Below are 27,955 nucleotides of genomic sequence, written 5' to 3' on the forward strand. Positions count from 1 at the left end.
TTCTTTCTGTTGACAGTTTCAGTTCCTGCTGAAAAGAAAAATGACTGTCTACAATTTCTCTGCAATTTATTGGCTAGAATTTTTACTCTTTGTGATTAAAACCCAGAGCTATAAATAAAATAAATTTAAAAAGATAAACTTGAAGCATGAAAAAATAAGGCAGGTTGCTGCACTATAGATAAGTTGTTGTTGACTTTGAAAAAGTCTTAAAACAAGATGATTTTCAATTAAAACATATCCAAATGTTCCCATACACGCTTTTATCAGAAAATACAAGTTTATTCCAGACTAAAATAACTAATTGCAGTGAAACAGAAGTATAAAGTAGCTTATGAAAACTTCACAACTATACTATTCAGTTACCATGACTCAGGAGTATCAGCACATATACAGTAGGCTATATTACATTTATTACTGGTAAACTTAAATACTATACCAAACATGTGCATGCCCTATTTTAGATTATGTGTCAGGAATATGGGTAACAAAATGTTTAAGAAAGATGAAGTTGTCCATAATCAGGGTTAGATTCTTTATGGGACATAAATATATGCTGTTTTGAGCTGCTGGGTTACCAACAAGGTGGCTAGTGGGTATCTGAAATATTTGATTTACTAGAAGAGTGTAGACTTACAACCCAGTCTCTGGGACTTGAGAAGAAAACTATTTTGAAAAAGCAAATGTGGAGGAGGAGGAGTTTAAAAAAGTCATGGTTAGTCGTACAATTGTCTCGCTTTGTCAGACCCTCTTCCAAAGCATGCTGAAGGAGGGTCTGGCTCACGGATGTATTAAGAGAACGGTCTGGCTGCTCCACACAGCATTCTGGGATGGGAGAAAAACGTCTTCTGGTTTATTGGCATTTCTTTAAACCAATCACAATCGTCATGGCCGGCTAAGCTCCACACAGAGCCGCTGCAAAATAATTGTGCGAGAGAAAACTCAGATTGGACAGATCGTCTAGCTAGCTGTCTTAATTTACCATGAAGAGATCTGAGGAGCAGTCAAAAATAGTCCTCATAAATCCACCAAATTTAAAATTCCAACACAAAGAAAGCAGAAGGAAATGGAAAAGACATGCATCCGGTGAAATTTCCTGCAGCACCGGAGCAATCGCTGAAGTGGAACGTCAAAGATATAGACTAGATATACAATCATGGGCAGAGGAAATATGGCAAAAGCCAAAACTGAGAACAATAATGTGATAGCTATATAAATTATAATTTGCCTGAAAGTCAGAGATCACTTGGTGCACAGTCAAGATGTGGTATATATTACCACTTCATATTGAAACTGGAAGATACAGAAATTAAACATTTTGTGAACACTGTGAGCTAAATGAAGTGAATTCATTAATTTTGTCTTTAAATCATTATTTACAACAGATATATTGTTTGAAAAGGTTCCTCTTCCTTAAGTAAAAATACTAATACTATTATAATAATACTCTGTTACAGTACAAGTCCTGCATTGAAAATGTAATTTCATTAATAAGATCTAAAAGGTACTGAGAATGGAGTTTTAATTGAATATCTTTTTGATCATGTTTTTGCATTTCTTTTCATCTTTTTAAAGCATGAAAGACCGGACAAAAAAATACAATCATTCACAAACAGACAGTTTTTTTTTTTTTTTTATTTAGAAAAAGAGCAATATAATTATATGTAATAATCTCCTTCACCTCACACTTCCCTTAAAGTGCTCGTGAAATGCTCATTTCCAGGTTCATAATTGTATTTAGAGGTTGTACCAGCATAGGTTAACATGCTTTAATGAAAAAAAAAAAACACCATATTTTGTTGTACTACACATTGCTGCAGCTCCTCTTTTCACCCTGTGTTGAACTCCGTTTTAGCTACAGAGTGAGACATCTCACTTCTGTTCCATCTTTGTTGCACATGCGCAGTAACTAGGTAAGGACTACTAGCCAGTCAGAAGCAGAGTAGGAGGGCGTGCCACGCTAGCAGCTAGGCGAGCATTATAATGTGTGTTACAAAGTGACGCACGTTTGTCTCTGAAGTAAAGGCTGGATGGAGCAGTTGGTGAACAGTGTTTTCTGTTGGAGATGGAAAGTCCCTTTGGGGTGGACTTTGGGCTTTTTCACTTTGTAAACCTATTATATGCACAAAAAAAGATATATAACACAATGAAGGAAATGGAAATAGCCAAAAAGCATTATATGAGCACTTTAATACTTACGGTTTATTATTTGTACACAAAGAGCACAACTAGTTATTAAACTGATTACATTTTCGTGTCAGGCTTTAAGGTTTATTATAGAGTACACAGCAGAAGCACAAACAAAACATTTGAACAGTCAACAGTTTTGATGACTTTTTTTTTTTAACATGACTTAATATTGTAAAATAGCAAACAAAAAACATACCTGTCCATCAATGTCACACACTCACATTAATGAACCTCCCTTTTACCTAAACGAGCTGACCGTAATGGCCCTGATACACCAAGCTGATTTTCGGCCGTCTGACAGCCTGGCGAGGTCAGTGACTCGAGCTTTGTTGATCAACAAAGGTCAGTTTGAAATGAAGACAGATTCAGCAACTGCATAGCCTACTCTTCGCTTAAAATGTTTTCAGAAACATGTTTTGGTGGACTATCTTCGTAAAATATGAGATTGTATTCCGAACGAAGCCGCCATTATGCCCGGTTGTAAAACCCGGGAGCAGCCAGACCGACGTGACGTGTTTGTCCAATCAGCTGCCGGTTTTCATTTTTTGGGTGACAATACAGATTTGCGCCGCCTGCTGTAGTGGAGACGTATTACGTCTCTCGCACGCGCAGAACGTACTCTCAAGTCGGCGTCGCTTCGGTGTGTTCCAAAGCACTTTTTTGACCAACTCGGGGAGGCAGTCAGTCCGACTGACTTTTCTGCTGATGGTCGGCCGTCGGGTTGGTGAGTCAGAGCCTTAAGGTGCATTATTCGATAGAAAATCATACTCATCATGAAAATATTTAAGGTTTCTATAAAGTACACAGCAGAAGCACAAACAACAAAACATTTGCATTACAGTCAACAGTTTTGATGACTTTTTTTTTTTTTACTTAATATTGTAAAATAGCAAACAAAAACCGTATCTATCCGTCAATGTTACACACTCACATTAATGAACCTTTCTTTTACCTAAACAAGCTGACCGTAAGGCACATTATTCAATAGAAAATCATACTCATCAAAATATAAATGCAGGATTTTTAAGCATACCCCCTGAATTTGACTAAATCATTGACATTACATAGATATACAGTCAATGGTATGAATGCACAGGATTATACCTGGTAACTCAGAGCACAAAGCAGATATTTTCATTCAGACTGTGGGGTTACAGGTGACTTCCTCCAGCAGTGGTTTGTAGAGTTCTGGGTCACCAGTCTTCTAAAAAATGAAAAATAACATCGTAAGGTCGATAAAAAGGTGCGAACATTCTCAAATCTTTAAGAACATATTTACACATTACATACACTGTAACACTGTACTGCTGTCCTATTTCCTACAGGGATAGACTGTTGAATAATTATTTTTGTGTAGGTTTCTGTTTACTCTTTTTAATATTGTGAAATTTAGTGCCCATCCACACGGAAACGCTTTTTGGTGTAAACGCATGTTTTGCATCGTTTTGGCCTGAAGACACTTTTTTTAAACCTGGTCCCAGGGTGAAAAAATTCAAAAACAGCACCCTTTATGTCTTCGTTTGGACGGCGAAGCCGCATACTTGCATATCGATGATGTCATCGCCACACCTCTCGACCAATTGTTTTGGCATGTGTGGACATGGCCTTAGAATGTGGAAGAACATACAACTTGGCAGTTCTTAAAGTTCAACATTTAACATAATAAGTGTGTTCACTTTCTTACTGAGAGTTAGAGGAGAGGATCAATACACTTTCTAGTGTCTGCACACTAAATATGTAGCTACAGCCAGCAGGCGATTAGCTTAGCATTAAGACTGGAAACAGGGGAAAAAACAGCTAGCCTAGCTCCCTCCAAAGGTAACACTTCTTTCCCAAAATGTTGAACTGTTCCTTTTATTGACATGCACTAAGGAAACGATTTCAGGTCGACAATTTGAAAGGTGGCATCCTAAAAGTTAGAAATGTGAGATTAGGACCAGAGATTCAGAACCTTGTGGCCCTGTTGACACATACAACATTTAAACAACAAAGGACTTAAAAAGAAAAGAAATAAACTGGTTGTGTTCAGTCAAATGAAGTGAAATGTGATTTTCCTAAACTCTACCTCCTTTTCTCCCTTCTCACTGCTCTTTAGAGCCTTGATCGCAATGACGGCAGAGCTGATGGTGAGGCAGAGCTCCAGGGCTGACAGGACAATCAGCACAGCATAAATGCTTCTCAAAAGCATCTGGTTGGACACAAAGAAACACAGTTAGCTTTAAAATCTGTAAACACATTTCTTTGTTCTGTATAGATTTAATAAAATTAGTATAATTGGTTCTTACTTGACCCACTTCATTCAAGTGTGGCTTATTTTTTTTATATTTTTAATAGACTTTTATTTTGGGCTGCGAAAAATTATTACAGAAGTGCATTATGTTTACAAAAGTGAAAAAAATGGACACCTCATCTCATAATTATGAATAACAAGTCACCATATTTTGTGACCCATCAGAGTCTGAGACCTGATTAAGAATTGCATCCTGTATATGTAAATCCACTGGAAACGTCTTTAATCACGCTGTATTGCAAGCTTTATTTTGAAAGCTGTTACCAAATGGTGCCATACTATTTTGTTCCACATTTTGATAGCTTGGATGCATTTCTGATGTATGATTTTGTATCTATAAAGCATCCCATACTGGTTTATCTGCTCCTGAACGAACAAAGTCATATTGTATTGTCACTCTTAGAGTATATTAAAGCTTTAACATCTCCGAGGGTCAATTTGGCTTCCAGACGACAGCCAATTAATAGATACTAAAATAATACAACGGTGTTTTAAAAAAAAACTGTACACAGTAATGACGTGCAGGATACTACTGCTTTATTTCACGTCCATCTACATATCAATATAACGGCATTAAGTCATCAGGATATCTGATTGGTTATTTACTCAAGGCACGGAATAGCGTACTAATAATAATAATACCATATATATTACTCTGAAATAGTAATGATTGATAACCACACTTCCAACCACTTTCATAAATATTCTATTAGTATGTCTTTTTCATATTCTTTGTCAAACCAATAAATCATTTTTTTTATATATACAATGTCTGAAATTAAATAAATAAATTATTTATATTTTATTTATAAATAAATAAATAAAATAGCCTATCACACTTTCCCCTGAGCCCTAGGTAACGTCGTTAAATTGCTTGTTTTGTCCAACCAAGAGTTAAAATATCCAGTTTACAATTATATAAAACAGAGAAAAGCTGCAAATTCTCACTTGTTTGGTATTTTTGTATGATAGTGACAAATTAACAATAATTGATAATCAAAATGGTTGGTGAATGATTTTTGTCGGTGGACTCATTAATTCAATTAAACAATAACAATTAAAGCCCTCTATTTTTCACTCATGAGTTGTACAAGTTGTATCTTGACGGCTGAGATGACATTTTCCAAACTTACCAGAAACAGTTCTTTGCCCTCCAAGCATTTCTCCCTCATGATGTCCTGCTCAGGAGTAGGAGTTGTAGTCTGTCTTCTGTAGCCTAAATAGTAATTATTGTCGTAATTTCTACACGTCCACCACATGTAAAGGCTTGCCATATCTATGATGGACAGTACGATGGCTGTAATGGCAAAACCAACTCCTGCTAGATTCAGGATCACATTGACGATGACCTAAAATAAAAGACAATATTAGAATATATGCTCATTGAATGTAAAAGCCACTGACTATCTTACCCTTTACACTAATAACAGCGGTGTGGCTGGTTACTTTTTTTCAGATTATGAATATATATCCATGACATTTCCAGTTCTTTCTTGTTGTTCATGACACAGAGTAATAACATTACACTTTATATGATTAACACTGTTTGAAATGAACATTACCTCAATACTCCTTCTATATTTTGTCCCCCACCCCCCTTAGATAAGAAAAAGTATTTATGAAAAATAAATAAATATAAAATAAAGTTTTTTTTTTTGTTTTCCTACCTACATGCACACATATGTAAATAAATACTTAAATGGGTAGAAAAAGGAAATCAAAATAAAAAAATAATATGTTTATATATACTTACAAAAATATGTATGCTATATACGCACACATACAGGCGAGTATAATAATAATAATAATAATAATAATAATAATAATAATAATAATAATAATAATGGTCTGGCTGGTTACTTTTAAAAACACCCTGCAACTCTAACAAAGTGCATTGGAGCAAGACACTGAACCTATAGTCTGCCCTTTCCAATGAATATATATACACTGTATTAATGTGAGACAATATGGGTAAGTATAATCTGTACCAAGAACAAAATTAGCCTCCATTTTATCTGTCTTGAGCTAAAACAAAAATGTAAGTTGACAATAAAAATGAATGAAGTTATTTTAATATAACATGAAGAGGTTATAAGGCTGAACTACTCACCAGACATGGACTGGGGTACTTCTCAGACAAAATGCCAATGGTGCCAAACAAAATAAACTAGAGAAAAAAAGAAAACAAAATATTTAGACTTCCATTCTTCCAAACAAACACTTCAATTCATAAATGTTATTCACAGTATCTTTGACTGAGTGACCAGCATTTGGAGCACAAAGAGGGAAACTAGGTAACCCTCATCATGTCAAGTCCTGCATCAGCCTGAAAGGGGTCACATAACGTTAGTCACTGTGGGCCAGTGTATCAAGGTCTTATAACTAATGTTAGTTGTATGAGAGGACAAAAAGCAACTGTTATAGATGTTCAGTACTCATACAGAAGAATATTATAATTATTATAAAATTATTAATATCAAGAGTGAAACTAGGTAACCCTCATCATCAATCACACTGGCAGAAAAGAGGCAAAGCAACCGGTACTGATCACTGTCATCTTAGAACTAAGAGATTAAGATGTCCGATAACAATATTCAGAATTCTGTAAGGTAGTCCAACGTCAAAAAAGCTTGGCTAATACCTATCAGTTAAAATATGCTTGGAGTGGACTCAGAACTCTGTAGTGAGTTTTATATATATTATATCATTTGGCAAATGTATGCATTTGTCTTCACTCTAACTTTGGGAGAGACTTGTGAGTTTACAGATGTAAATTTTGTAAGAAAAAGTATATTGGACATTAGTTAAGACACAAAAGAACAAATACAAGTATCTTAACAGTATCTCTCTTACCAATCCTCCAAGCCAAAAAGGAAATCTGGTTGATTCCACCATAGACCATGTATGTAGACTGCAAATGATTATTGTTCCAAGGCCGATGGTGAGCAACCCAACCATAATGTGCAGAGCCTGTGCAGGAGGAAACACAGCATGAACAGCTAACACATGTACAGTATAACTGCAGTTACCAGGTGACACTGTTGAAGGTAATTGGAGAGCACCCATGTGCTACAATTGTTATTGCTATATTGGATCACCTTCCCCCATAGTTTCCTTGTGTTTTTTTTCTTTATTTAAAAGAAGCTTTCCTATATAAACATAACATCACCTGGAGCTCCAAGGCAGGTACAGAGCCGTGGGAGTGTAATGGAAAAACTTTAGAAAAATGTGACTGTAATGTGTGGCAGAGATCAAGAATTTGTTTTTGTTTAATTTATAGACTGTATGACATATGGAGTAGTAGAATGGTCCACATGACGTCACTCATAAGTTTCTGAAGAGCCAAAAGAAAGCTCAAAGTGGGCGGCTCCCGGTGGGCAAAGAGGTGGATTGTGGATGAAGCTTAGGCAGCCAAATAAAGCCTTCAGTCTATGCTCACCTCTTGTGACGGCAGCCACCTGTCACTCAAAGCACCACACACTTAATTATGCATAACTTTAAGCCTGAATAGAATTTAAAAGGTTCAGTTACATAAAAAAAAATTCCCTCCCCTTACAGTTGTCATAAAGGGGAAAATTAGCTATAGAGACCAAAACCGTTTTTTGTACCAGGCCGTAAACATGTTCATTTGTGCTGTGAAGTTGATTGTAACATGGGGGTCTATGGAGATTGACTCCCTTTTGGAGCCAGCCTCAAGTAACATTCCACGAACTGCAGTTTTGGCACTTCCGTGTTGGCTTCACCGAAGGTTGCCGCTTTGTTTAATTATTCCACAAAAAAAGATTATTTACTCGAAGTTGAAATCAGAATTGAGTGGGGAAAGAAAAAGTACTGAATAAAAAATTCAGTGTAGCATACAAAAGCTTTAAAGGTCCTATGACATGGTGCTCTTTGGCTCTTTAGCCAGTCCCACAATGAGCTTTCCTTAGAATGTGCCATTTCTGTGTCTGTAGCTATTGAGGAGGAGAGGGGGGCAAGGATGGAGGGTGGGGGTGTGGCCTTGACCAACTGCCACTTTGCTCGTTTGAAAGCCATGATGTCTCTCTCTCATGGGTGGGCCAAATTCTCTGGGCGGGCAAAGCAGAGAAAGGGGAGGTAACCTTGCTCCTTATGACCTCATAAGGAGAAGATTCCAGATCGGCCCATCTGATCTTTCATTTTCTCAAAAGCAGAGCAGGATACCAGGGCTCGGTTTACACCTATCACCATTTCTAGCCACTGGGGGACCATAGGCAGACTGGGGGAAAGCATATTAATGTTAAAAAACCTCATAAAGTGAAATTGTCATGCCATGGGACCTTTTAAAGCTGAAGTTCACAGGGCAACTTAAAAACATATAAAGGTTGTAACTCACCCCCAGTACTGACTGAGAAGTTCTCTGGACACTTCTCAGGTGCTGAGACACAGAGCAGCACACAGGGCTGTAGCAAAGGCTTTTGAGGATTTGGCACAGAGGAGGATAAACACTTTGGGGGTCAGAGGTCACAGTGAACACTGTGATCCCATCGGCCTTGGTCATGGTCACAGACATCCTGCCGGCTCCTGTAGACTGAAAGAAACAAGAGAGTAAAGAAACTTTAAATTTTACTGTATCAGGTCATGGTTGATGTTGCTGATTCTTTGACCTTTAAATAACTATCTGCTGAATCTTAACGTTAAAGTATGTGTGCTGATTTGTCTTCTATTCCTCCAGACCTACTGTTCTACGGCTGTGTAAAACAGACGATTTGGTCCTGAATCTGGGAGGGACTTTTATGGTAAGCTCACTGCCAAGTTTCCAAATCTCTAACTGTTACAACTCGGGCTGTTAAACTTGATGTGCACAACACAGTTTCCACCATAGTGCATAACACAGTGAATCATAACAATTGGGGATGATTGGTGGTAACTATTATATATATATATATATATATATATATATATATATATATATATATATATATATATATATATATATATATATATATATTGTTTAAAAACTATATATGTTCTTGTTACTTACAAAAACATAATTTGTGTTGATAAATTGGGGGTTGATGTGAATCAAAATCATGAAAAAATCTAAACTATTATTATTATTAATTAATAACAAAATTAAGTAGTGATTTTGAATGGTCTGACAGCCCTATTTTAGTGCTTCCTAGGCTTTGTTTTAATCCATGCATGGGCTTTTTTTAGCAGCATCACACCTTAGGCTTGTCAGAATTATGTTAAGAGGTGTGATAATGATTGAAGTTAAAGGGGCACCCCACAAATTCTGAACAAAAAGATCAGTTTAGTTAGCAGGACGAGTGCTGCAGAGCCTGCAGAAGCAGATGTATAATGTCTAATGGCTCTGGAGGGAGTTTTCTAAAGTCTGAAAAAATAACCCATCAGGGCTATGTCTGATTGGCTCAAGGTTTAAAGTTTCTAACACACAGCCCTCATTATAAACTAGGGATGTGGCATTTACCAGGCAGGAAAGATCCAATAGAGTAGCCTATGTATCAAGTTGCATTTTAGAAATCGCACGATTCAGCATTTTTAGAGCTTGACCCATACTAAGAACTCAGGATATCACGAGCTCTGCGGTTTTGATTGTTCCTTTTCTTTTTTACATCTGTCTCTTATGATTCCCCAAATTTTAGGGAAGTACAATACTGAAGGTCTAGAGCAGGGGTCTTTGACGTTTTTAAGCCAAGGACCCCTTAACTGAAAGAGAGACGGAGCAGGAACCCCCTACTACATATATAGCAAAGAAGTTGCACATTAAACTGGACCTACAATAAATTGTAGGGCGGCCTAAAGCCTTTATATAACTTTTGTGAATAGAATACCAAGCAATTAAAACAATAATTGTTGGCACTCCTTATAAATAATTGTTTGTTTCATATACATGTGGCACAGTGAATTTTAGGATTACCTGTATCCGTGGATGGCTACTTTAATGATTACCTTACCTATAGGCAAGTAAGCCTATCATCAGTGGGGATTCATATTTGCTAATATGTTAACTTATGTAAAGACATTTGAATTGATGAAAACAAACTTTGAAAAATTTACAATTTTTCGAATTTGATCTTTATTTGACAGAAACACAAATTTACTGACATTAGGCCAATGCGGTACGAGAATGGGAGAACTTGTTCGGACGCGTGTTATGGGCTGTCAATAAACTAGTGTAATAGGCATCTTTTAATCTTTCATCGCTGACCCATTTATTTTAATGACGGTGCACGCTCACCGTAGGTAGTCTATATCTCAGTTTTGTCCATTTCATTTCAGGTAAGTTTCATTCGTCTTTCCCATTAAATACAATCAAACAAAACTACTGACAAGCCACGCTGACGCTGACACGGTAAACAGTTTGCTTCCCCTTTGCAACACACCTGTAGGCTACCTGACTCTGATAGCCTAAAGCATTTCCTGTGTCAATGCGCCACCCAGTGATCAAACACAAAACTGCATCATATGCATTAGTCACTGGCGTGCTACAAAAAAAAAAAAAACTAAGTTACATAATGGCTCCAACAAAATATTTTTTTGTCATATATTGCAATAGTTTCATATGCTCCTGCAGTCCGTGAACGAAGAAGAAGTAACATGTTGGATTTTACATGGCTTGCATTGATTTTAATACACATAGATGCCGTACGCCATCCGATTAAATCGTAGGCCTACTTTAATAGTTAATATTCGCCTGAGGTACACGTTTTCTCTCCTGATAAGTTTTCTAAAAACACACTTTATGAGCACGATATCTTAAATGTACAGGACCATAATAAGGATTGGCTATTGAATTACGGTCCTTTACAAACGTAATCAAACATGACAAAAAGACTTACATGTTTATGTCTGTTAGAAGAAAAAGCTGAACGAATGTTCTCTGCCTGACAAAGTCTGGCCGATTGTAAGGCTGTTGCGCAGTTATTATTGCTCTGAAATCCGGAAGGAGAGAGAGCTGTTACCAGAAGTACCTCCCCTTATCTGGGAAATATAAAGAAACTTAACCCTTTGTTGATTATTTCGCTAAACACAATGATAATAATAATAGTACTTTTATTGAAGTAAGATTTTAAATGCGGTATTTTTACTTGTTAAGGAGGATTTTGATGTGTTGTTGTATTGGTACTTTACCTAAACTAATAAATCTGTGTACTTATTCCAACAATGTATTGATAAGGAGCACATTAAGGCACCACTAAACTAAATACAAAGACATTGAGATGCAAAATCAACAATTCACATCAATGAGGAGGTAATAAAATGGAATTTATTTTTGTCATAAATGCCATTGCTTCCAAAATTACACAGTTCAGGATACAACTGACAAAGACAAGCAGAGTATCACTTTTCAGATTACTTTTTATATTTTCAGATATATCGATAGAGTGTGAACCATGACAATACAGGAAAGACTTCCCCAGATTCAAATACTCAACCTCTCAAACACATGATGGGGCATATTGTATACAATTACCACCAGTTTAAATTGATAACAGTTTGAATGAGGTCAATGCCAGGAAAGTCCATGGCAATGATACCAAAGCATGGCCTGGGCTGATTGGGGTAAAACTGTCTCAGGTATTGATTGAGCCATGGGTTTACCTTTTCAGCCACTCTCTTTGGAGTCAGAAACATTCCCCAGAAAGTACCAAAGCCAGTGCCGCTAGTGTAAGTCAGAACCTCATTATCACCCCCACAGGCTTCAGTGGCTTGGTTCAGCTGCTTTATAATTCGGTTGTCTTTATCTTTAACGTTAGTAACCTTGGTTTGACCTTTCCCGTCTGTATCTATGAGGGGGATTCCTAGTGTGAAGGTGCTCTTCTGCAAAAAGACTATTTTCCCCCTGACCTGACCCATATTTGGCATACCAGAAGTCACCCAGACATGCTGGTCGTTGCCAATCAGACTCTGCACCATTTGATTGACAGTGTTTTTCTCAAAAGACTCTGGTTGGATTCTAATGAGCACAGCTTCAGTCTGAAACTCTGTCAGGAAGGCTCGGACAGTGGCTAGGACTTCCTTGAGAGTGCTGTGCTGGTACATCACCCCATGCATGACATAGAGGGTGTCACCCAGTCCGAACACTTTGAGATCCAGGAAACGAATGCCAGCCCTGAGCTGATCCTTCAGGGACAAGGCCTGGCATTCAGCCTCTGGACCTCCGTACAGGGCCATGCTGTCATGGGAACCGGGGAGGGTGATGAGAGAGAGGGTGCGGAAATTCTCAATGCCCGCCATCCATGGAATATTGTAGGACCCCGGGAGTACGAGGTTTCCATCGTCATTGAAGAACAGGTCTTTTCCACGGCATAAACCACTGATGATTCAGAGAATGATTTTGTGGTGTTATAATAACTCCAAAGCCACAAATTGAAATTGGCATCCTAAAAACCATCAATATATTTTTGTATTTTACTTGCAAAACTGTATTATACTTACACAACAGTCAGCAAAATGTAGTGGAAAAGGAGACACTTGTGACCAGCCATCATCCTTGCAGAAAGATGAGAAGTCTAAAAAAGAATTCTGTATGTCACATTAAAACCCCTCATGCATGGATAAATTATTAATACAGTATCCAAGGTAAGCATACACTTGGAAGGTTTTTATTACCAGAATTAGGTCAAATGAATTGATTTTGTACTATACCTTATAGCCAGGAAGATTTCACAGATGTGGACGACTCAACAAAAAAACCCATCACTTATATCCTTGGTTATCTGTAAAATTTTAGGTGTGGACCGTAAATATCAGTTATATAATTCAGATTGATTGTTCTTGTCAGGCAATCAAACATGTTTGTACAGATTGTGGTGTTTGTTTCCAGAATGTTTAAGAAGGCGACTCCCTTAAAAAATAAATTTGGATCAGATTAGATTTGATTCCTAACCGGAATTATCTCAAATGCAAGCAGCCACACCAGTGCAACAAAAAAACAATGACTAAGCCAGGGAATATATCATCTTTACAGCATATTTGGTGATATTATTGAACATTTGCCAGTAAAATAACTAAAAGCTTGTCACATATTTTGGAACTGCCAAAACATGAAAGATTATTGCTAAAAAAGTATGGGGAGTATTAAAGGAGATGTTAGGTTATGGGATGCCTAACACCGGCTCTGTGTTATATCTGGGGAATCTGGCACAGGAAAACACACAGGGTGGGGACAGATACCTGATCTAAGCACTGCTGGCAGCCAGCAAGAAAACTATAACCAGAGCATGGTGCAATGCAGACCCACCTATGAAGGAACAATGGCTGGGTGGAGAAGAATAAATATTTGACATGGACAGATTCACCCAAATATTGAGGCTCCAGGAGGAGACATTTGAGTTGAATACAAAAGAAAGCTGAACGACACCACAAATTACGAGGCTTGGAATCAGATCATGATGTTGCATTTGAAATAAGGGAGAAAGCTCACGTCACTTTGTTGATTTGATTTTTGATTGCCAATTTTTTTGACTTTATTATAGATCTTTAATTTAATTTTGTAATTAAAAATATCTATACATGCAAGACATTATAATTATTATTTTACTACATGCTGGCTTTATTTGAACCTTTTTGTTATGGGTCTTCAACTCAATCATAATTTTGACTGTATGCGGGGTTTTTTTGTGATCAAATGTTTTCATTCAACACACATAAACAACCAACAGTATGTTACAAGTAACAGAACATACATGTAACACCCCCCCTCCCTTCCCACACATAAAAAAAATACATTAATGAATTAAAATGAAATAAAAGCTGACTGTATGCGGTTTTGTATGTGTACAAAATTTACAATTAAAATGTAAGTTACAAAAAACAGCTTATCACATAATGAAAACAGGGCAAAACTGAGAAATTGTTGTGAAATAGGCTTAATGTATACTGTATGTCAGCTAGCAGTGGTGGAGATGTAACTAAGTAGGCAACACTTATTTAAGTAGTACAATTTTGAGGTACTTGTACTTTACTTGAGTCTTTTGTTTTCATGCTACTTTATACTTCCACTCCACTACATCTCAAAGGAAAATATTCTACTTTTTACTTATCGGACAGCTTTAGTTACTGTTACTTAACACCTCCCAACAGTTTATACATGTGCAGCTGAAAAGATTAGTCGAATAATCATTTAAATTGACAGGAAATCAATCAGGAATTATTTTGATAATTTTTTTAACTACAGTCACTGTCACATGGGCCATTTTTCGGCATTGAGTAAGGTACATTTTCCTGTTTTAATTTGGTTCGTACTTTTTACATTAGTACTTATTTACTTTCAAAAGGATCTGAATACTTCCTCCACCACTGTCAACTGTGATTAAATAGACAATAACAAAAATGTTAAAAATAAAATTATAAAGTATAACAAAAATTTCTGTAAGGACAAAATCTACGTAATAAGAAAGTATTTCTCCATAATTCAGGACTTCTTAAAGGTCCCATGACATGGTGCTCTTTGGATGCTATTACATAGACCTCATTGGTCCCCTAATACTGTATCTGAAGTCTCTGCAGAATTACAGCCACTAGAGCCAGTCCCACATTGGCTTTCCTTAGTATGTTCCATTTCTGTGTCTCTAGCTATAGAGAGCCGAAGTCACGCCCCTTCCAGTGGACCTCATTGGACCTTAACTCGGAAAAAATATGAACGGTAGTGAAAGGGGAAAGGCAAATTATTGTTTGATGCCGTTTGAATTGAGCCATGGATTACAAATATGATGTTCGTCAATTTAAAAGATAATTTTTTTTTAAAAGAAAGTCTCAGTTAGCCGTAGGTTTGTCGTAGTACCACTTAGTTTTGTGTGAAACCGCTTAGTAAACTACATCTCCCGTCTCACACAATCTACCTCACCTAGCTTGATGCTCGGCTTGCTCGCTAGCTAGCTAGCTTAGCTCTGTTAAACAACACATGTAACGTTATCGTAACTGCTGGGTTTTATCCGGTCAAGTGTTCTCAGCAGATAAGCAAAAGAACAAGCAAGATCCTCTGCTCATTACAGTAATGTTAGCCTACATCCCCGGTACGATACACAGAGACATCGTAGCTTCAGCGAGACGTCATCCATGAGACATTGAAGTGTGTAGTCTTTCTAATTACGTATTTTCACAGTCTTATACTTCAACAGTTTAACAACAAACTGAGACTTTCTTCTTCTGAAAAATAATGTTTTAAATTGACGAACATCATATTTGTAATCCATGGCTCAATTCAAACGGGATCAAAAAATAATTATCTCTCCATTGACTCTCGTTCATATTTTTTCCGAATCAAGGTCCCATGGACCGGAAGTAGAAGGGCGGGACTTCGGCTCTCTATTGAGGAGGAGGGGGGGCGCAAGGTGGGGGGGTGGTTTGGGCGGGCTAAGCAGAGAAAGGGGAGGTAACCTTGCTCCTTATGACCTCATAAGGAGGAGATTCCAGATCGGCCCATCTGAGCTTTCATTTTCTCAAATGCAGAGCAGGATACCCAGGGCTCGGTTTACACCTATCACCATTTCTAGCCACTGGGGGACCATAGACAGGCTGGGGGAACTCATATTATGGCGTTTTTCCATTACATGGTACCTGCTCGACTCGCCTCGACTCTACTGACTCTACTCGCCTCGACTCGCTGTGCGTCCGTTTTCCATTGCAGATTTTAGTATCGCCTCAGCGTGGCTGGTCGTCATAGAGACTGCCGTGGGCGTGGCTTAGTAGCTTGCTTTTCCCATTGACATATCCCCAACGCATTTCCTGGTTCTCCGTCTCCGTAAACAACATGATATCAAAGAGATAGTTAACGTTTACTGCTCCAGATTTCCCACCGTGGTCACATATATATGACTCTAGAGTCGCTACTCGCTTTGTTTCTCTCACATATATATGACTCTAGAGTCGCTACTTGCTGCGGAGATAATCGCCGTCACTCTCTCACTTCTCCCTCGCTCACTAGCTCCCCACACACACACATACGGCGACTCGACACACACACATCACACATGCACACACCAGCGCACCAGTATAACCATCAGGCCACTTGTATGCTATGGAGAAAGCTCTGCGTGGAGCCTCCAGCAGCAGAAAAACACCGCTGGCTAAACTATTTAAAAATGTCGTCTCTCGCTAGCAATGCAGTGATCAGTGACGCTTCTTTCCGACCCATCAGCAGCCTGCAGGGTTTCACGTCACCTTCTCGGCTCCCTCAGCTCCCTTGGAACCTCGACTGAGCAGGTACTAAAAAAAAGTAACTGTTAGCAGGTACCAGGTACTTTTTTTCATAATGGAAAACCAAAAAAGGCGAGTTGAGGCGAGGCGAGGCGAGTAGGTACCATGTAATGGAAAAGCGCCATTAATGTTAAAAAAACTTCATAAAGTGAAATTGTCATGCCATGGGACCTTTAATCTCAAAATGTTTAGCTAATGACCGCTGGGCGGCAGCATCACGCCGATGGACCAGACGTTATTGTTTATCTCTGCCGGAAGTAACACAGAAGAAGAAGGAGGAGTAAAGCAGTAAAGATGGCGGAAAATAACAGCACGGAGCGTACGGAGGATGCCAACATGGATAAAAATGTTGCTCCTGGAGAATCTGTGATGGTGATCACCGTCAAAACCCCCAACGGAAAAGAGGAAATTTCGATTTCGGAGGATTCTTCTGTCTCCCAGGTGCGTTAACTGACGTTTCAACATCCGGCAGCAGAAATCCCGCTATCATCATGATGCGTTTCCTATCAAACGTTAGGGGAACGGTCAAAAACGTTGTTGTTTTTTGCCTGTTGTCTAGCAGCGGGTGGCATCTTCGATGGTATTTTCGTTCTCTGACAGATGTCTACTGTCTGCCCGCAATATTACAATATTTGCCTGGTGCGAAGTTAACGTTTAAATCCAATATTTCCTGAGGCGGTAGACATCTGTGTGATTACGGAAATAACCGGAAAATGTAGCGTCACGTTATTAGAGCTAACGTTGCAGTTAGCTAAAACAGTTTTTATGTATTTAAAAGAACACAAGTAACGTCACATCATCGGTATGAACACACATAGCTAACTGTCCATACCAGAGGTGCGTATACAAAGAAAAAAAAAAAAAAAAAAATAGAAAACGTCATAAGAATTTATGACGGTCCATGAGAAATTTAAAAACACAAAATTAGTCTTTTTAATTTGTTAAGGTCTCCTATAACTTATGCTGCGTTCCAGATACATTTTTTAGTCCGTTAGCTAGCGGCTACCTAACGTTGACGTTAGCTATCTAGATAGGTTACTTTACGTTGGCTATTTATGTCTATTTATTTCTACTTATCACTGTTAATAAACGGCGTCTGTACAGCATCAACGGGGGTCGCCATTGTTGTTTATGTGTGTGTGACGTCAAAAACTGTAACCGGGAGTACAACCATCTGGTACATTTCACTAGTAGTAAGTTACGGTTTGACTCATAGATATAGAACAATGAACCGAGGAAAATTTTGTTTTTCCTAATCATATTTTTTGTGATTCCATACCTGTTTAAGGTTAAAAAAAAAAACATCTTACAATTTAATTTTTATTTATTTACAGGATGTTTACTGTAGTGGACAACAGGATCATTTGATTACGAAAACAGACAAATTTGGTAGATGTGGAGTCATTATTTACATGAAGATAGTCCTGATGTCCACCATAATTGACATTCATAAAATGGCAAATTTTTCAAAAGATACATAATGTAGTTGCTATCAGAACTCAATATATGATTCCTAACACCTTAATGAACACGAAAATATATGATTATCATAGTAACAAAACCATAGATTGACTCATCTCTTATCTTTCCATAAAATGTGCTTGTTCCTATGCTGTCCATTTTGGATTGAAAGATAGAGGCGGTTCCCGGCCTCCCAGCCAATCAAATAACACATCACTGAAAAGCCCAGGATGTCCTCTGTACAGTACAGCAGGAATTAAGAGACTTGCACAAAAGATTCCAAGGAGAGAAATGAAACTCAAATGTCCACTACAGTGGACATAAGTCAATGGGCTGGGTCTCAGGAGGATATAAGAATGGCTTCATCCTGAAATTGAATTGTTTGCTCAGTTTCCTTTTTATTTATATATATATATATTGGAAATCAGCCCAACGGCTGGTACAGTGATTAAACAAATTGACATTGACGCTAACTAACTATTACATCATTCTAGCGGTGAAATTAGTGTTGTTTCAGTTTGGGTAAAGTGATAACGAATTATCGTTATCTTATATTATCGAAGGGACAGGTCGCTGATAGAATCTAGGTGGGATGCTGTTGACCAAGTTACAACATTATTAAACAAGTCGAAGTAACGTCACTAATGGTATCACCCACTCTTTGATTCTTCTCTGTGAAACTAGGCCTATATGCTGATTTCACGGCAGCAACCATGCTCGTGCATTAACCTGTCTAACCTGTCTGGGGTTACTGAAACAAAACCGAAAATGTTTTAGTTTCATTTATTTTCCTTTCGGAAATTCCTTTTTGTGTGTGTGTGTGTAGCAACAAAATACTTTACAGTTAAAGACAGACTTTAGACAGCGAAGTGATCCACAACAACATCACCAACAAAATGCAAGTGACATCTATCATATCCCAAGGAATAGGGTGAGATCCATCAGAACCTCCTCACGGTATGAGGATTGCCAAGCAAAAAACGCCAAGCAATAAAACAGAAAGTTTGAATACCCTCCAACGATGGAAGATAACCAGTATCTGTCTGTCCACTCCATACGGTCAAAGTATAATCATTGTAACATCCTCTCCTGTAAATGACGCCTGTGTTTAAGTTCCATGATCATTTTAAATGAATAACCGTCCATAGATATGTTATTCACTTATAACTTCTATAAAGGCACCATCAATATCTACATTTTGGTTTGTCTTTCTACTTTGCTCTGAATCAAAAATAACGACTCAAGTCAAATCACCTCTGTATCTCCAAAATATGAGAGTTGGTAATCTTAATTTTCTCAGTCTATCTCTAGACATATTTTTCATTCCTGGAATTAATTTAGTAGCTCTTCTCTGGACCCTTTCGTTTTTTTTTTTTCTACATTTGATGAAATGCAATTTAGTAATAAGCACCATGTGCGCACATTATAAACTAAAGTAATTACGTTTCAGAACTAGATTCTGACACAGCACCCCTCTTCAAAAGAGGGCCACAAGATGACCTAATAATGCAGGACCCAGCTGATATATTTATCTTAACAACCACTCAAGTTACCACCTCTTCTGGGGACCTCCCGAGCAGGTGCTCACGTGCTCTCGTCTCATTTGTCCAGTTCAAACAGGAGGTGTCCAAAAAGTTCGAGGCCCCGCAGGACCAGCTAGTCTTGATATTTGCAGGAAAGATTCTGAAGGATGAGGATTCTTTAAACCAGCACAAAATCAGAGATGGCATGACCGTTCATCTTGTCATCAAGACTGCACCGAAGTAAGTACAATGCATGAAATGGGTTTTGTAGGTAAAGAGGCAAAGCTCAAGCCTGGTGAGGTTTTAATTTGATGGTGGCTTTCTCTTCAAAGATCAACAGGTGATGGTACATCTCAGACAAGTTCCAGTTCTGCAACGCCTCAAAATAGCAGCAGCAGCAGCAGCAGCAGCAGCAGCACCAACGCCACTGTAGCAGACAGAGCAGGAAGTGGCACGAGTCAGACACCAACAGAGCCTGCTAATGCAATGAGTAAGAATTCTGTGTATTTAAAATGACTCGCTTCCTTTTTGCTTTACATTTGAGTTTAATTCTTGTGATCCTATCGCATAGATCAGTGGTTCCCAAAAGTTGGATCCAGGGACCCCCGGGGGTTCCCAGCAAAAAGGGAATCCTTTATTTCACCGTAATTCCATCCATAAGCTAGCCTGACAAGCCAGACCAACATTAAGAATTTGGGTCTGGGAACACACCATTGGTAGGGCTCAATCCGAGGGGCGGGATAAACAGTTGTCTTTTAAATTCCCTCTGCACGCAATAGGATAGCGCTACAACCCACCAGCGGAGGTAGTTGATAGATTAAACTTTTGCCGTATCCGGTCGGCAAAACTCCGAACACATCTTCCTTTTTTTAAGAATGACTTCAGTGCCGTTCTTTGTTCTTTTCTCAAAGAAAAGCTTAACTCCAAGTCTTCCAGAGTCGCGGCCAAAGCCGATTCGAAAGACCGCTGTTCGCCAGCAGCAACAGCCCTCTTTGTTTTCAAGTAGCACGGAATTCACGCTAAACCGTCGCAACTCTGCCGTCATTATGTTAAGCCCGCCCACCGACTCTATACACGATGTGATTGGCCTGACTAGAGTTTGGTTTTTCCAGCTCGCAAGCCAACGGAGAGTGCCTAGACTGACCCTGGCTGCAAATTACATTTGCTGCAGCTAGGGTGCGTCTAGATTTCTAGGCTATCCATAAGCAACACAATGACAGAATGTGTAACTATTTTGGTCATGGGGTTCATACAGTTTTTGTAATAAAATATCTAAAAGCAAAAATCCTCTCAGATGGGGGACCCTATGACAAAATCAAATGGGGCACTGAGTCTAATTTATTTAGTCAGTTTTGGGGGTCCTTCACTTAAAAATGTTTGGGAACCACTGGCATAGATTATGTAGCTGTAATTAGGGTTGCGAAGAGGATTAACAACAAATCCACATGGTGCAAGGACAACATCTGAACCCATAGGCCTCTCGTTGTCTCAACGAGACAATCCAAACTTTTAACTACATTTCCACACAGCCTTTTTAATAAGACGCCATCACGAATTTAGTCATTTAAAAAACTATTTGGGTGACAGCACGTACATTTGGGGGCGACTAACACAATTAATGAAATTCTATAACAAAAATCTCATAATGGTGTTTCCTGTCATCACGTCCACTAACCTGAAAGCAGAGGCGGTTTAGAACCGAGACGACCAAACTCTTTAGGAGACTAGCGGCGTGTCACGAGTGTATTGATTCAAACTAATAATATTACGGCCATTTTTCACAGGCAATATCACTCACAAACATTCTGACACTAAAATGGCATTTTTCAGATGGACAATTCAGGAGAAAATTGGCTTTGTTTGAGACCCGTTTCTGTCTCAGGAACAAACTCTCGCGAGATGTGTCAACACTGATAAGCTGTTCAAGAAACGTGATAACAAAACTAATTTCCGTAAAGCTAAATATTTAGCGTCTTTCAGCGGTGTAAATGTCTGTTACCTAAATCAAATATTAATAAATTATACAAATATAACTTTTCATCTATCCACACGACATTCACTACATTTTCAAACAAGGCCACACCCATTTAGGAGACAGGACGTGTGTACCGTTTCTAGGGGTGTCACAATTCTCCAAATCTTCGATTTACGTTTTCGATTCTAAGGTCATGGTTCGATTCGATTCTCGAAGCGCAGGTTGCTATGCCATTTTTAGACTATACTTTTATGCAATATAATATCTGATCGTTTGTTCGCAACATACCACACTACATTGTCAAATTTTAAAACCTTTATTAACAACCTGATGTAACAATAACTTATATCTTCAGTCAGTTGGAAACTTGAGCAAATCCATCTAGTTTCTCTTTTGTAACTGCAGTCTTCTTCACAGAAGATGACCTTCAAGTTCACAACAAGACGAACAAAAAAAAAAATAAAACAGCCATGTCCGTAGTCTTCTCTGAACAACTAAGTGTCTTAACAAACTATTTTAATATGGTAGGCCTACACGCACATAGCAGAGCTCGCAAACTGTGGCTTTTTTGTCGACAACGTGAACGTCGAAGTTCGAAATTGTGACGTGATTTCAAATTTAACTTCCCTTAACCATTTCATACCATTGGCGCTGCGTGTAATTCGCCATCTTTAGTGAAAGAGAATCTTTGCTGCATGGAAGTATTCTCCAGCTTTCCTCCTCCTCCTCCTCCTCCCCAGGTGGACTCGGTGACCTGTCCGGCTTGTTAGGCATGGGCATGCGTTCATCCAGCTTCATGGAGATGCAGCAGCAGGTGCAGAGTCAGCTGATGTCCAACCCACAGATGATGTCGCAGATGATGGGCAGCCCCCTGGTCCAGAACATGATGTCCAACCCAGACCTGATGAGACAGATGCTCGCAGGCAATCCCCAGATGCAGCAGCTCGTGGAACGGACCCCGGACGTCTCCAGCATGTTCAGCAACCCTGACCTCATGAGACAGGTCGGTGCAGCGTTACTCTTGACCATGCCCTGAAACGCCAGGTCAACCTCAAAGAGCTAGCACGGATTAATGTCCGCTCGTCAAATGAACGTCTTGTATGTCCTGATGCAGAGCTTTCCCCACCTTGCTTGTTTATTCATTTTTTTCCCTTTCACAGCTGCAAACTCATCACCTTTTTGGCAAATTCATTGCTTTGAATGGAAAGTAATGGCACCCACATGATTTGTGTGAAACCTAAGTTTTTATTTTGGATGGTCCACGTCTGGGCAAATCACAGACACACCTGCTTAATTTTTTTTTTTTTAAGTTTTAAGTTTTTTTGGGGGCTTTTTCCTTTTTATTTCATAGTGACACTGGATAGACAGGAATGGTAGGAGAGAGATGGGGGGGACACAGCAAAGGGCCGCAGGTGGGACTCGAACCTGGGCTGCTGCAAAGGAATCAGCCTACATGGGGCCCCCGCTCTTACTGGCTGAGCAAGAGGCCGCCCCAGACACACCCGCTTTTGATACTGGCCCGAGTTTGGCCACATGTTTGGGATACAAGTGTGTTTTTTTTTTTTTGCGGTTGCTGTTTATAGAAATGTTGCTCTTCAACAGAGCAAGAATGTTAGCTAGTCCAAGTACTGTCGCCTTTTTCTACCCACTTGAGTTTGCAGCTATGTTTTTTTTACATCACAGTTATTATTTCTCGAACTGTCCCCCACTCCTTGATGCGGATCTAGCTCCTTTCTTGTTCACTCCTGCAACTGGGAGCTCCAAAGAATGAAACAAGTTTAGGATTGACGCTGATGGCCGCCATTCCAGTAAGAAGCTTGGTTCTTCTTCTAGGCCACCTCAGCTCTCACTGTTCATTTTTGTTGTCTGAATCCTCTCGTCCCTTGACAGACCATAGAGTTGGCAAACATCCAGCAGTGATGCAAGACATGATGCATAACCAGACTTGGGTGCTTAGTAACCGTGAGAGCATCCTCTGGGTTTATAATGCTCTATGGAGAGAGTGTATGCAGACAGACATCCAAATTGTTATCTTGTGTGCACAAGATTTTTTTTTTTGTGTCATCTTTCAGGAAGTTGGGTTTTAGAGTTAACTTGTGTCATGTTTGTCATTGAGCAGATGCAGAATCCTGAAACACTGTCAATGCTGACCAACCCCAGAGCCATGCAGGCCCTGATACAGATCCAGCAGGGCCTGCAGACCTTACAGACAGAAGCCCCGGGATTCATGTCCAGGTACCGACTGTTTATACTTCAACCCGTTGTAATTGTCCTTATCTGGCGGTCAACTCGGAATTAATCTGAATTCCTTCTGTTTATTTGAATCGTGAAAAGAAAAAGATCCCAAATTCTTAGAATAAGTCATTGAAATGTTGTTTGACGTATACTGTATGAATTGTGTTTAAGTGAGCAATTGGTAGTGGTCATTTGACGTACCAGTACATTTTGATGAAATGCTTGACAGGAATTGCCACCGTTTTCTTGATTGTTGACATTTGTTTCTCCTCTAGATTGTCTCCCGGAGGTCTCGCGGTTCCTCCAGCCACAGGGGGCAGCATCCCCCCAGAGATCCCTCTGCCACCTGCCATGGCAACCGGATCCAGTCCCCTCTCAGCCACCAGTTCCTCTCAGCAGCAGCTCATGCAGCAGATGTTACAGATGTTTGCAGGCGGAGGGCCATCAGTATGTTTTATCTAATTTACTAAATTTGTTGCGTTTTCTAAAATCAGAGCAAAATTTTCAAATAATAATATGAAATATTGATATATTCTGGTGGAAGCAGCCAGGCGGCTGCTCGCCTGTCTCTGGACATATCGCGGCGCTTTCACCCCCAATGTAAACCCGCTGTAAAGCTTAAAATATGAAATTCCGTGAGCGGATGAGTTTGTCTATATTAGGTATAAGTAGGGTTGGGTACCGAGACCCGGTGCCTTAACGACCAGTATCTACCGGACCGAATAGCAACGCAGATTTCGGTGCCTCATTTTGGTGCCACTGATATGCCTGCGCTGCTCTCTGATGCTCCGAAAACGGACGTTAGAGGCAACAGACACACCGTTGCACGTGACGCTAGTTAACGCCACACTCGACAGTGCCTAACGTTAGCCTACCGTTAGCCTACCGTTAGCTAGCAGCTGGATTAAACACGGTTAAAATGCTGACAGCTAAACGGTGTAAAGCGTGACTGTATTTCACCGGAGAGGATCCAACAGCGGGACATTAAGCAGTGTGCAGCTGCCATTGTTGGAAAAACAACACAGACGGTGCGTTCACTTGAAACTGGTAGCCTCGCGGTGCATTCAAAGTTATTGCAAAATATCCTTTTCCCATCTGGTGGTTGTTTTTGTCGTTCAACAGCAATTTACTAGTAAAATATGTTGTTATAGTTATTACTATATTATTAAATCATTTAATTTTGATCATATGGCCTTCGCAATAAACAAGCCGTTCTTTAAGGTCCCTGGCTATTGTTTAGTACCCTTCTTTTTTTTTCTTCTTTTTTTTACTTTCTTAAAGTATCGGTTTAGGCACGGTTTTTAAAAGTATCGCTTTAGCATTGGTATCGGAAAACCCAAACGATACCCAACCCTAGGTATAAGTGGGTATAAGTAGAATTAGTGCTAAAGTGCTTAAAGTCAGTTTGATTATATGTGAAAAAGCAAATGTGTCAAAATCAGCTGGTATAAGTATAAAGAAACATTTGGTAGAATATCTTAACTCACTAAATAAAGTAATCAGAATCTGAAAAAGGAGGTCCACCTCTGTTTTAAAAAAAAAAAAAAAAAAAAAAAAAAAAAAGGCAGTAGCTGACCTGATGCGTGGTCTCCTCCCTCCCAGCTCCAGACTCCGGAGGTTCGTTTCCAGCAGCAGCTCGACCAGCTCAACACCATGGGCTTCATCGACCGCCAAGCCAACCTGCAGGCACTCATCGCTACGGGAGGGGACGTCAACGCCGCCATCGAAAGACTGTTGGCCTAACCCACTCATTTCCTTCTGGGGGTTGAGGGTGGAAGACTGGTAGAGTTGGGGACTGGCATGGGCGATTTTGAAATAAGTTAATACATAAACACCATCCTACATCAAATAAATAAGTCTGACCTGACACCCAGATAGACGCAGTGGTATTCCAATCACTTGTTCTCTCTTCAGCTGATCTGTAAATCATAGGAAGGATGAACAGGGGAGGATGGGAAATCCTAGTGGAAGGATGTTGTTGGTTTCTAACAGAAGTGCTCCTATGCTAAAGCTAAAAGCCGTGTCAAATAAGATATGATAAGCCTTTATTGATCCTAAAGGGGAAATTCAGGTGTTGCAGCAGCACAAAGACCGAAACAATTACATATAAATAGAAAAGTAAAAATAAAATGAAACAAAATAAAGCAAATAAGAGGTATGTACAACTACTAAACTGTGACATGTGAATTTCCCTCCAGGGATAAATATATGTGTGTGTATATATAAATGTATCTATCTAACATAATCTAGCTTGCAATTAAAGACAAAGTTATGAGGTAACTAAGTGACAAATTAAGGTGACAAGTTACAAGGTGAAGTGACACGGTTGATTAATAGCAGCCTGTCTAGTATATATGTAAAGAATGTACACCAGAATAATATATACTGTGATTAAGTGATGGAGTGTATGTAGTACTGCTACAGAGAAATAACGCCAGAACTCTCCTTGTCGCGACCAATGAGTTCCTCCTGCCAGGCCAGTCGGAGATGAATTCAGACATGACAAGTGCTCATTCACTGGATGTCTGCACAACGTTACCCAGGAATTCATTCTAATAGTTACTAGTTTTCCATTCATTTTAACAGATTTTATTTGGTGGTTAGGTGGTGGTGGTGGTTGTTGTGATGAGAAGATGGTCTTCTGTGCGCTCATCTTGTTTTTACATTTTTTTTTCCCCCAATTCTCTTGCCCGGTATTTATTTAAGTTATCTCTTCATGGAACTTTTTTTCGCCGTGGCAGGTTTGTGACACCTTGTATTTCTCCCCCAAAATGTTTCTCAGTACTGATTCTTGTGGCGGTTTGCTCTGCTGCCTAAATGTTTAGAAGGAGGACAAAGTGTAAGTTTTCGGACTGTAGGACCAAATGTGTGTGTGTGGGGATGAGGGTTGGACACGGTGACATTTAAAGATAGTGAGAAGATAGAGACTTTTCAACTGGTAGAGAATTTGCTACATCGAGGTAGTCGTTGGAACGGGTTGATTGGACCCCAAACGGCTATAGATTTATTATGATGCTGTTTAGGTAGGAAAAATATTAAATTACTATTCTAGCTCATTGTACCCTGAAATAACTTACAAAAGGCCCCAAAGCACTTAAAACATGTTCATCTCAACCGTATACTACTCATTGTTTACTTCAGAGGAAAACATTGTACTGCTACATTTACCTGACCGAGAAATGTAACTGGTTACATTGCAGATTCAGATTTTACTCACAAGGTAATTAATTAAAATATGATGCATTATTATTAATTAAGCTATCCAGCTTGAAATTTAGATTTTCAATTGCTCTGTTTAATATCTCTAGTTGTATTGCCAATAGTGTTTCCAGACTGTCATATTGGATTTACAGAATTTTCATGGAATACATTTGTTAGGTTTTTCATTTGCAGAATTAGCCAAAACGGTCATTTTCATCGGATTGTTTTAATCTATAAATTGTTCTACAATCACAATATAGCCTTAAAATTTACATATACCAATGTCAGAGGTTCATGTCACCCACCACTAGTATACACCATCATTGAAATTTACTTTCTTAGCCAACAGGTGTGGTTCAAGTTGATTTCCTGTAGACGAACTGTGTAAAAGTAAATAAAGTAAATACACTTGCACCCATTTTGATTCTTTGTTTTCAACTATGAAATGGTCTCTATGAAGTGTCAGTGCCCTGGTGATACTATGATTTATTCTTGTTATGGTGACTAACTGTTGTATACACAATAAGCCTGAAGATAATGATGCGTTCTACAATATATTGTAAAATAATCTACTGTAGAAATACCAGAAATATATATTATTACAGTTACCGTAAAAGTCTTTATTCTGCCTTTATCAAATCTAAGTACACAATTCTTTTAATTATTAAAAGAAAAATGACCTATTTGTTGATAATGCTCCTTTTTAATGTGTTTTTGTATTTAATGTATTCTGAAAGGTTGGGTATTTTATACTAGAAAGATTATGAAACTTGAATATCTTATGAATGTTTCAAATGAAATCCTAAACTGCAAACTAGTAGCTACAGACATCAGATAAATGCAATGCAGTACACATTACATCTTGACCTCAAGTTATTGTATTGTCATGTACACGCC

General features: G+C 38.9%; 2 protein-coding genes across 3 annotated transcripts; one reads left to right on the top strand and one right to left on the bottom strand.

Annotated features, from left to right (window-relative positions):
- Positions 1-2,168: 2,168 nt before the first annotated feature.
- Positions 2,169-11,416, bottom strand: LOC114557703 (transmembrane protein 176B). Of its 2 annotated transcripts, none has more exons than XM_028581332.1 (7): positions 11,302-11,416; positions 8,832-9,026; positions 7,331-7,447; positions 6,588-6,644; positions 5,611-5,826; positions 4,253-4,375; positions 2,169-3,388 (listed from the first exon to the last, which is right to left on the bottom strand). In XM_028581332.1, the coding sequence occupies exons 2-7, from the start codon at positions 9,006-9,008 to the stop codon at positions 3,326-3,328; spliced, it is 753 nt and encodes a 250-aa protein (XP_028437133.1). In that variant the 5' UTR covers positions 9,009-9,026; positions 11,302-11,416; the 3' UTR covers positions 2,169-3,325. The 2 variants fall into 2 exon arrangements, with proteins under 2 accessions (XP_028437133.1, XP_028437131.1); XM_028581330.1 differs by having other exon boundaries at positions 2,169-3,391; positions 11,302-11,415.
- A 5,461-nt stretch (positions 11,417-16,877) lies between these two features.
- On the top strand, positions 16,878-27,472 carry LOC114557906 (ubiquilin-4). Its single transcript, XM_028581628.1, has 7 exons — positions 16,878-17,104; positions 19,736-19,887; positions 19,980-20,137; positions 22,363-22,625; positions 23,742-23,857; positions 24,133-24,304; positions 25,460-27,472. Exons 1-7 carry the CDS (start codon positions 16,958-16,960, stop codon positions 25,598-25,600), a joined length of 1,149 nt encoding a protein of 382 aa, XP_028437429.1. The 5' UTR covers positions 16,878-16,957; the 3' UTR covers positions 25,601-27,472.
- Positions 27,473-27,955: the final 483 nt, after the last annotated feature.

The sequence above is a fragment of the Perca flavescens genome, chromosome 6 (genome assembly GCF_004354835.1).
Source record: "Perca flavescens isolate YP-PL-M2 chromosome 6, PFLA_1.0, whole genome shotgun sequence".
In the NCBI taxonomy this organism is placed as follows: Eukaryota; Metazoa; Chordata; class Actinopteri; order Perciformes; family Percidae; genus Perca; species Perca flavescens.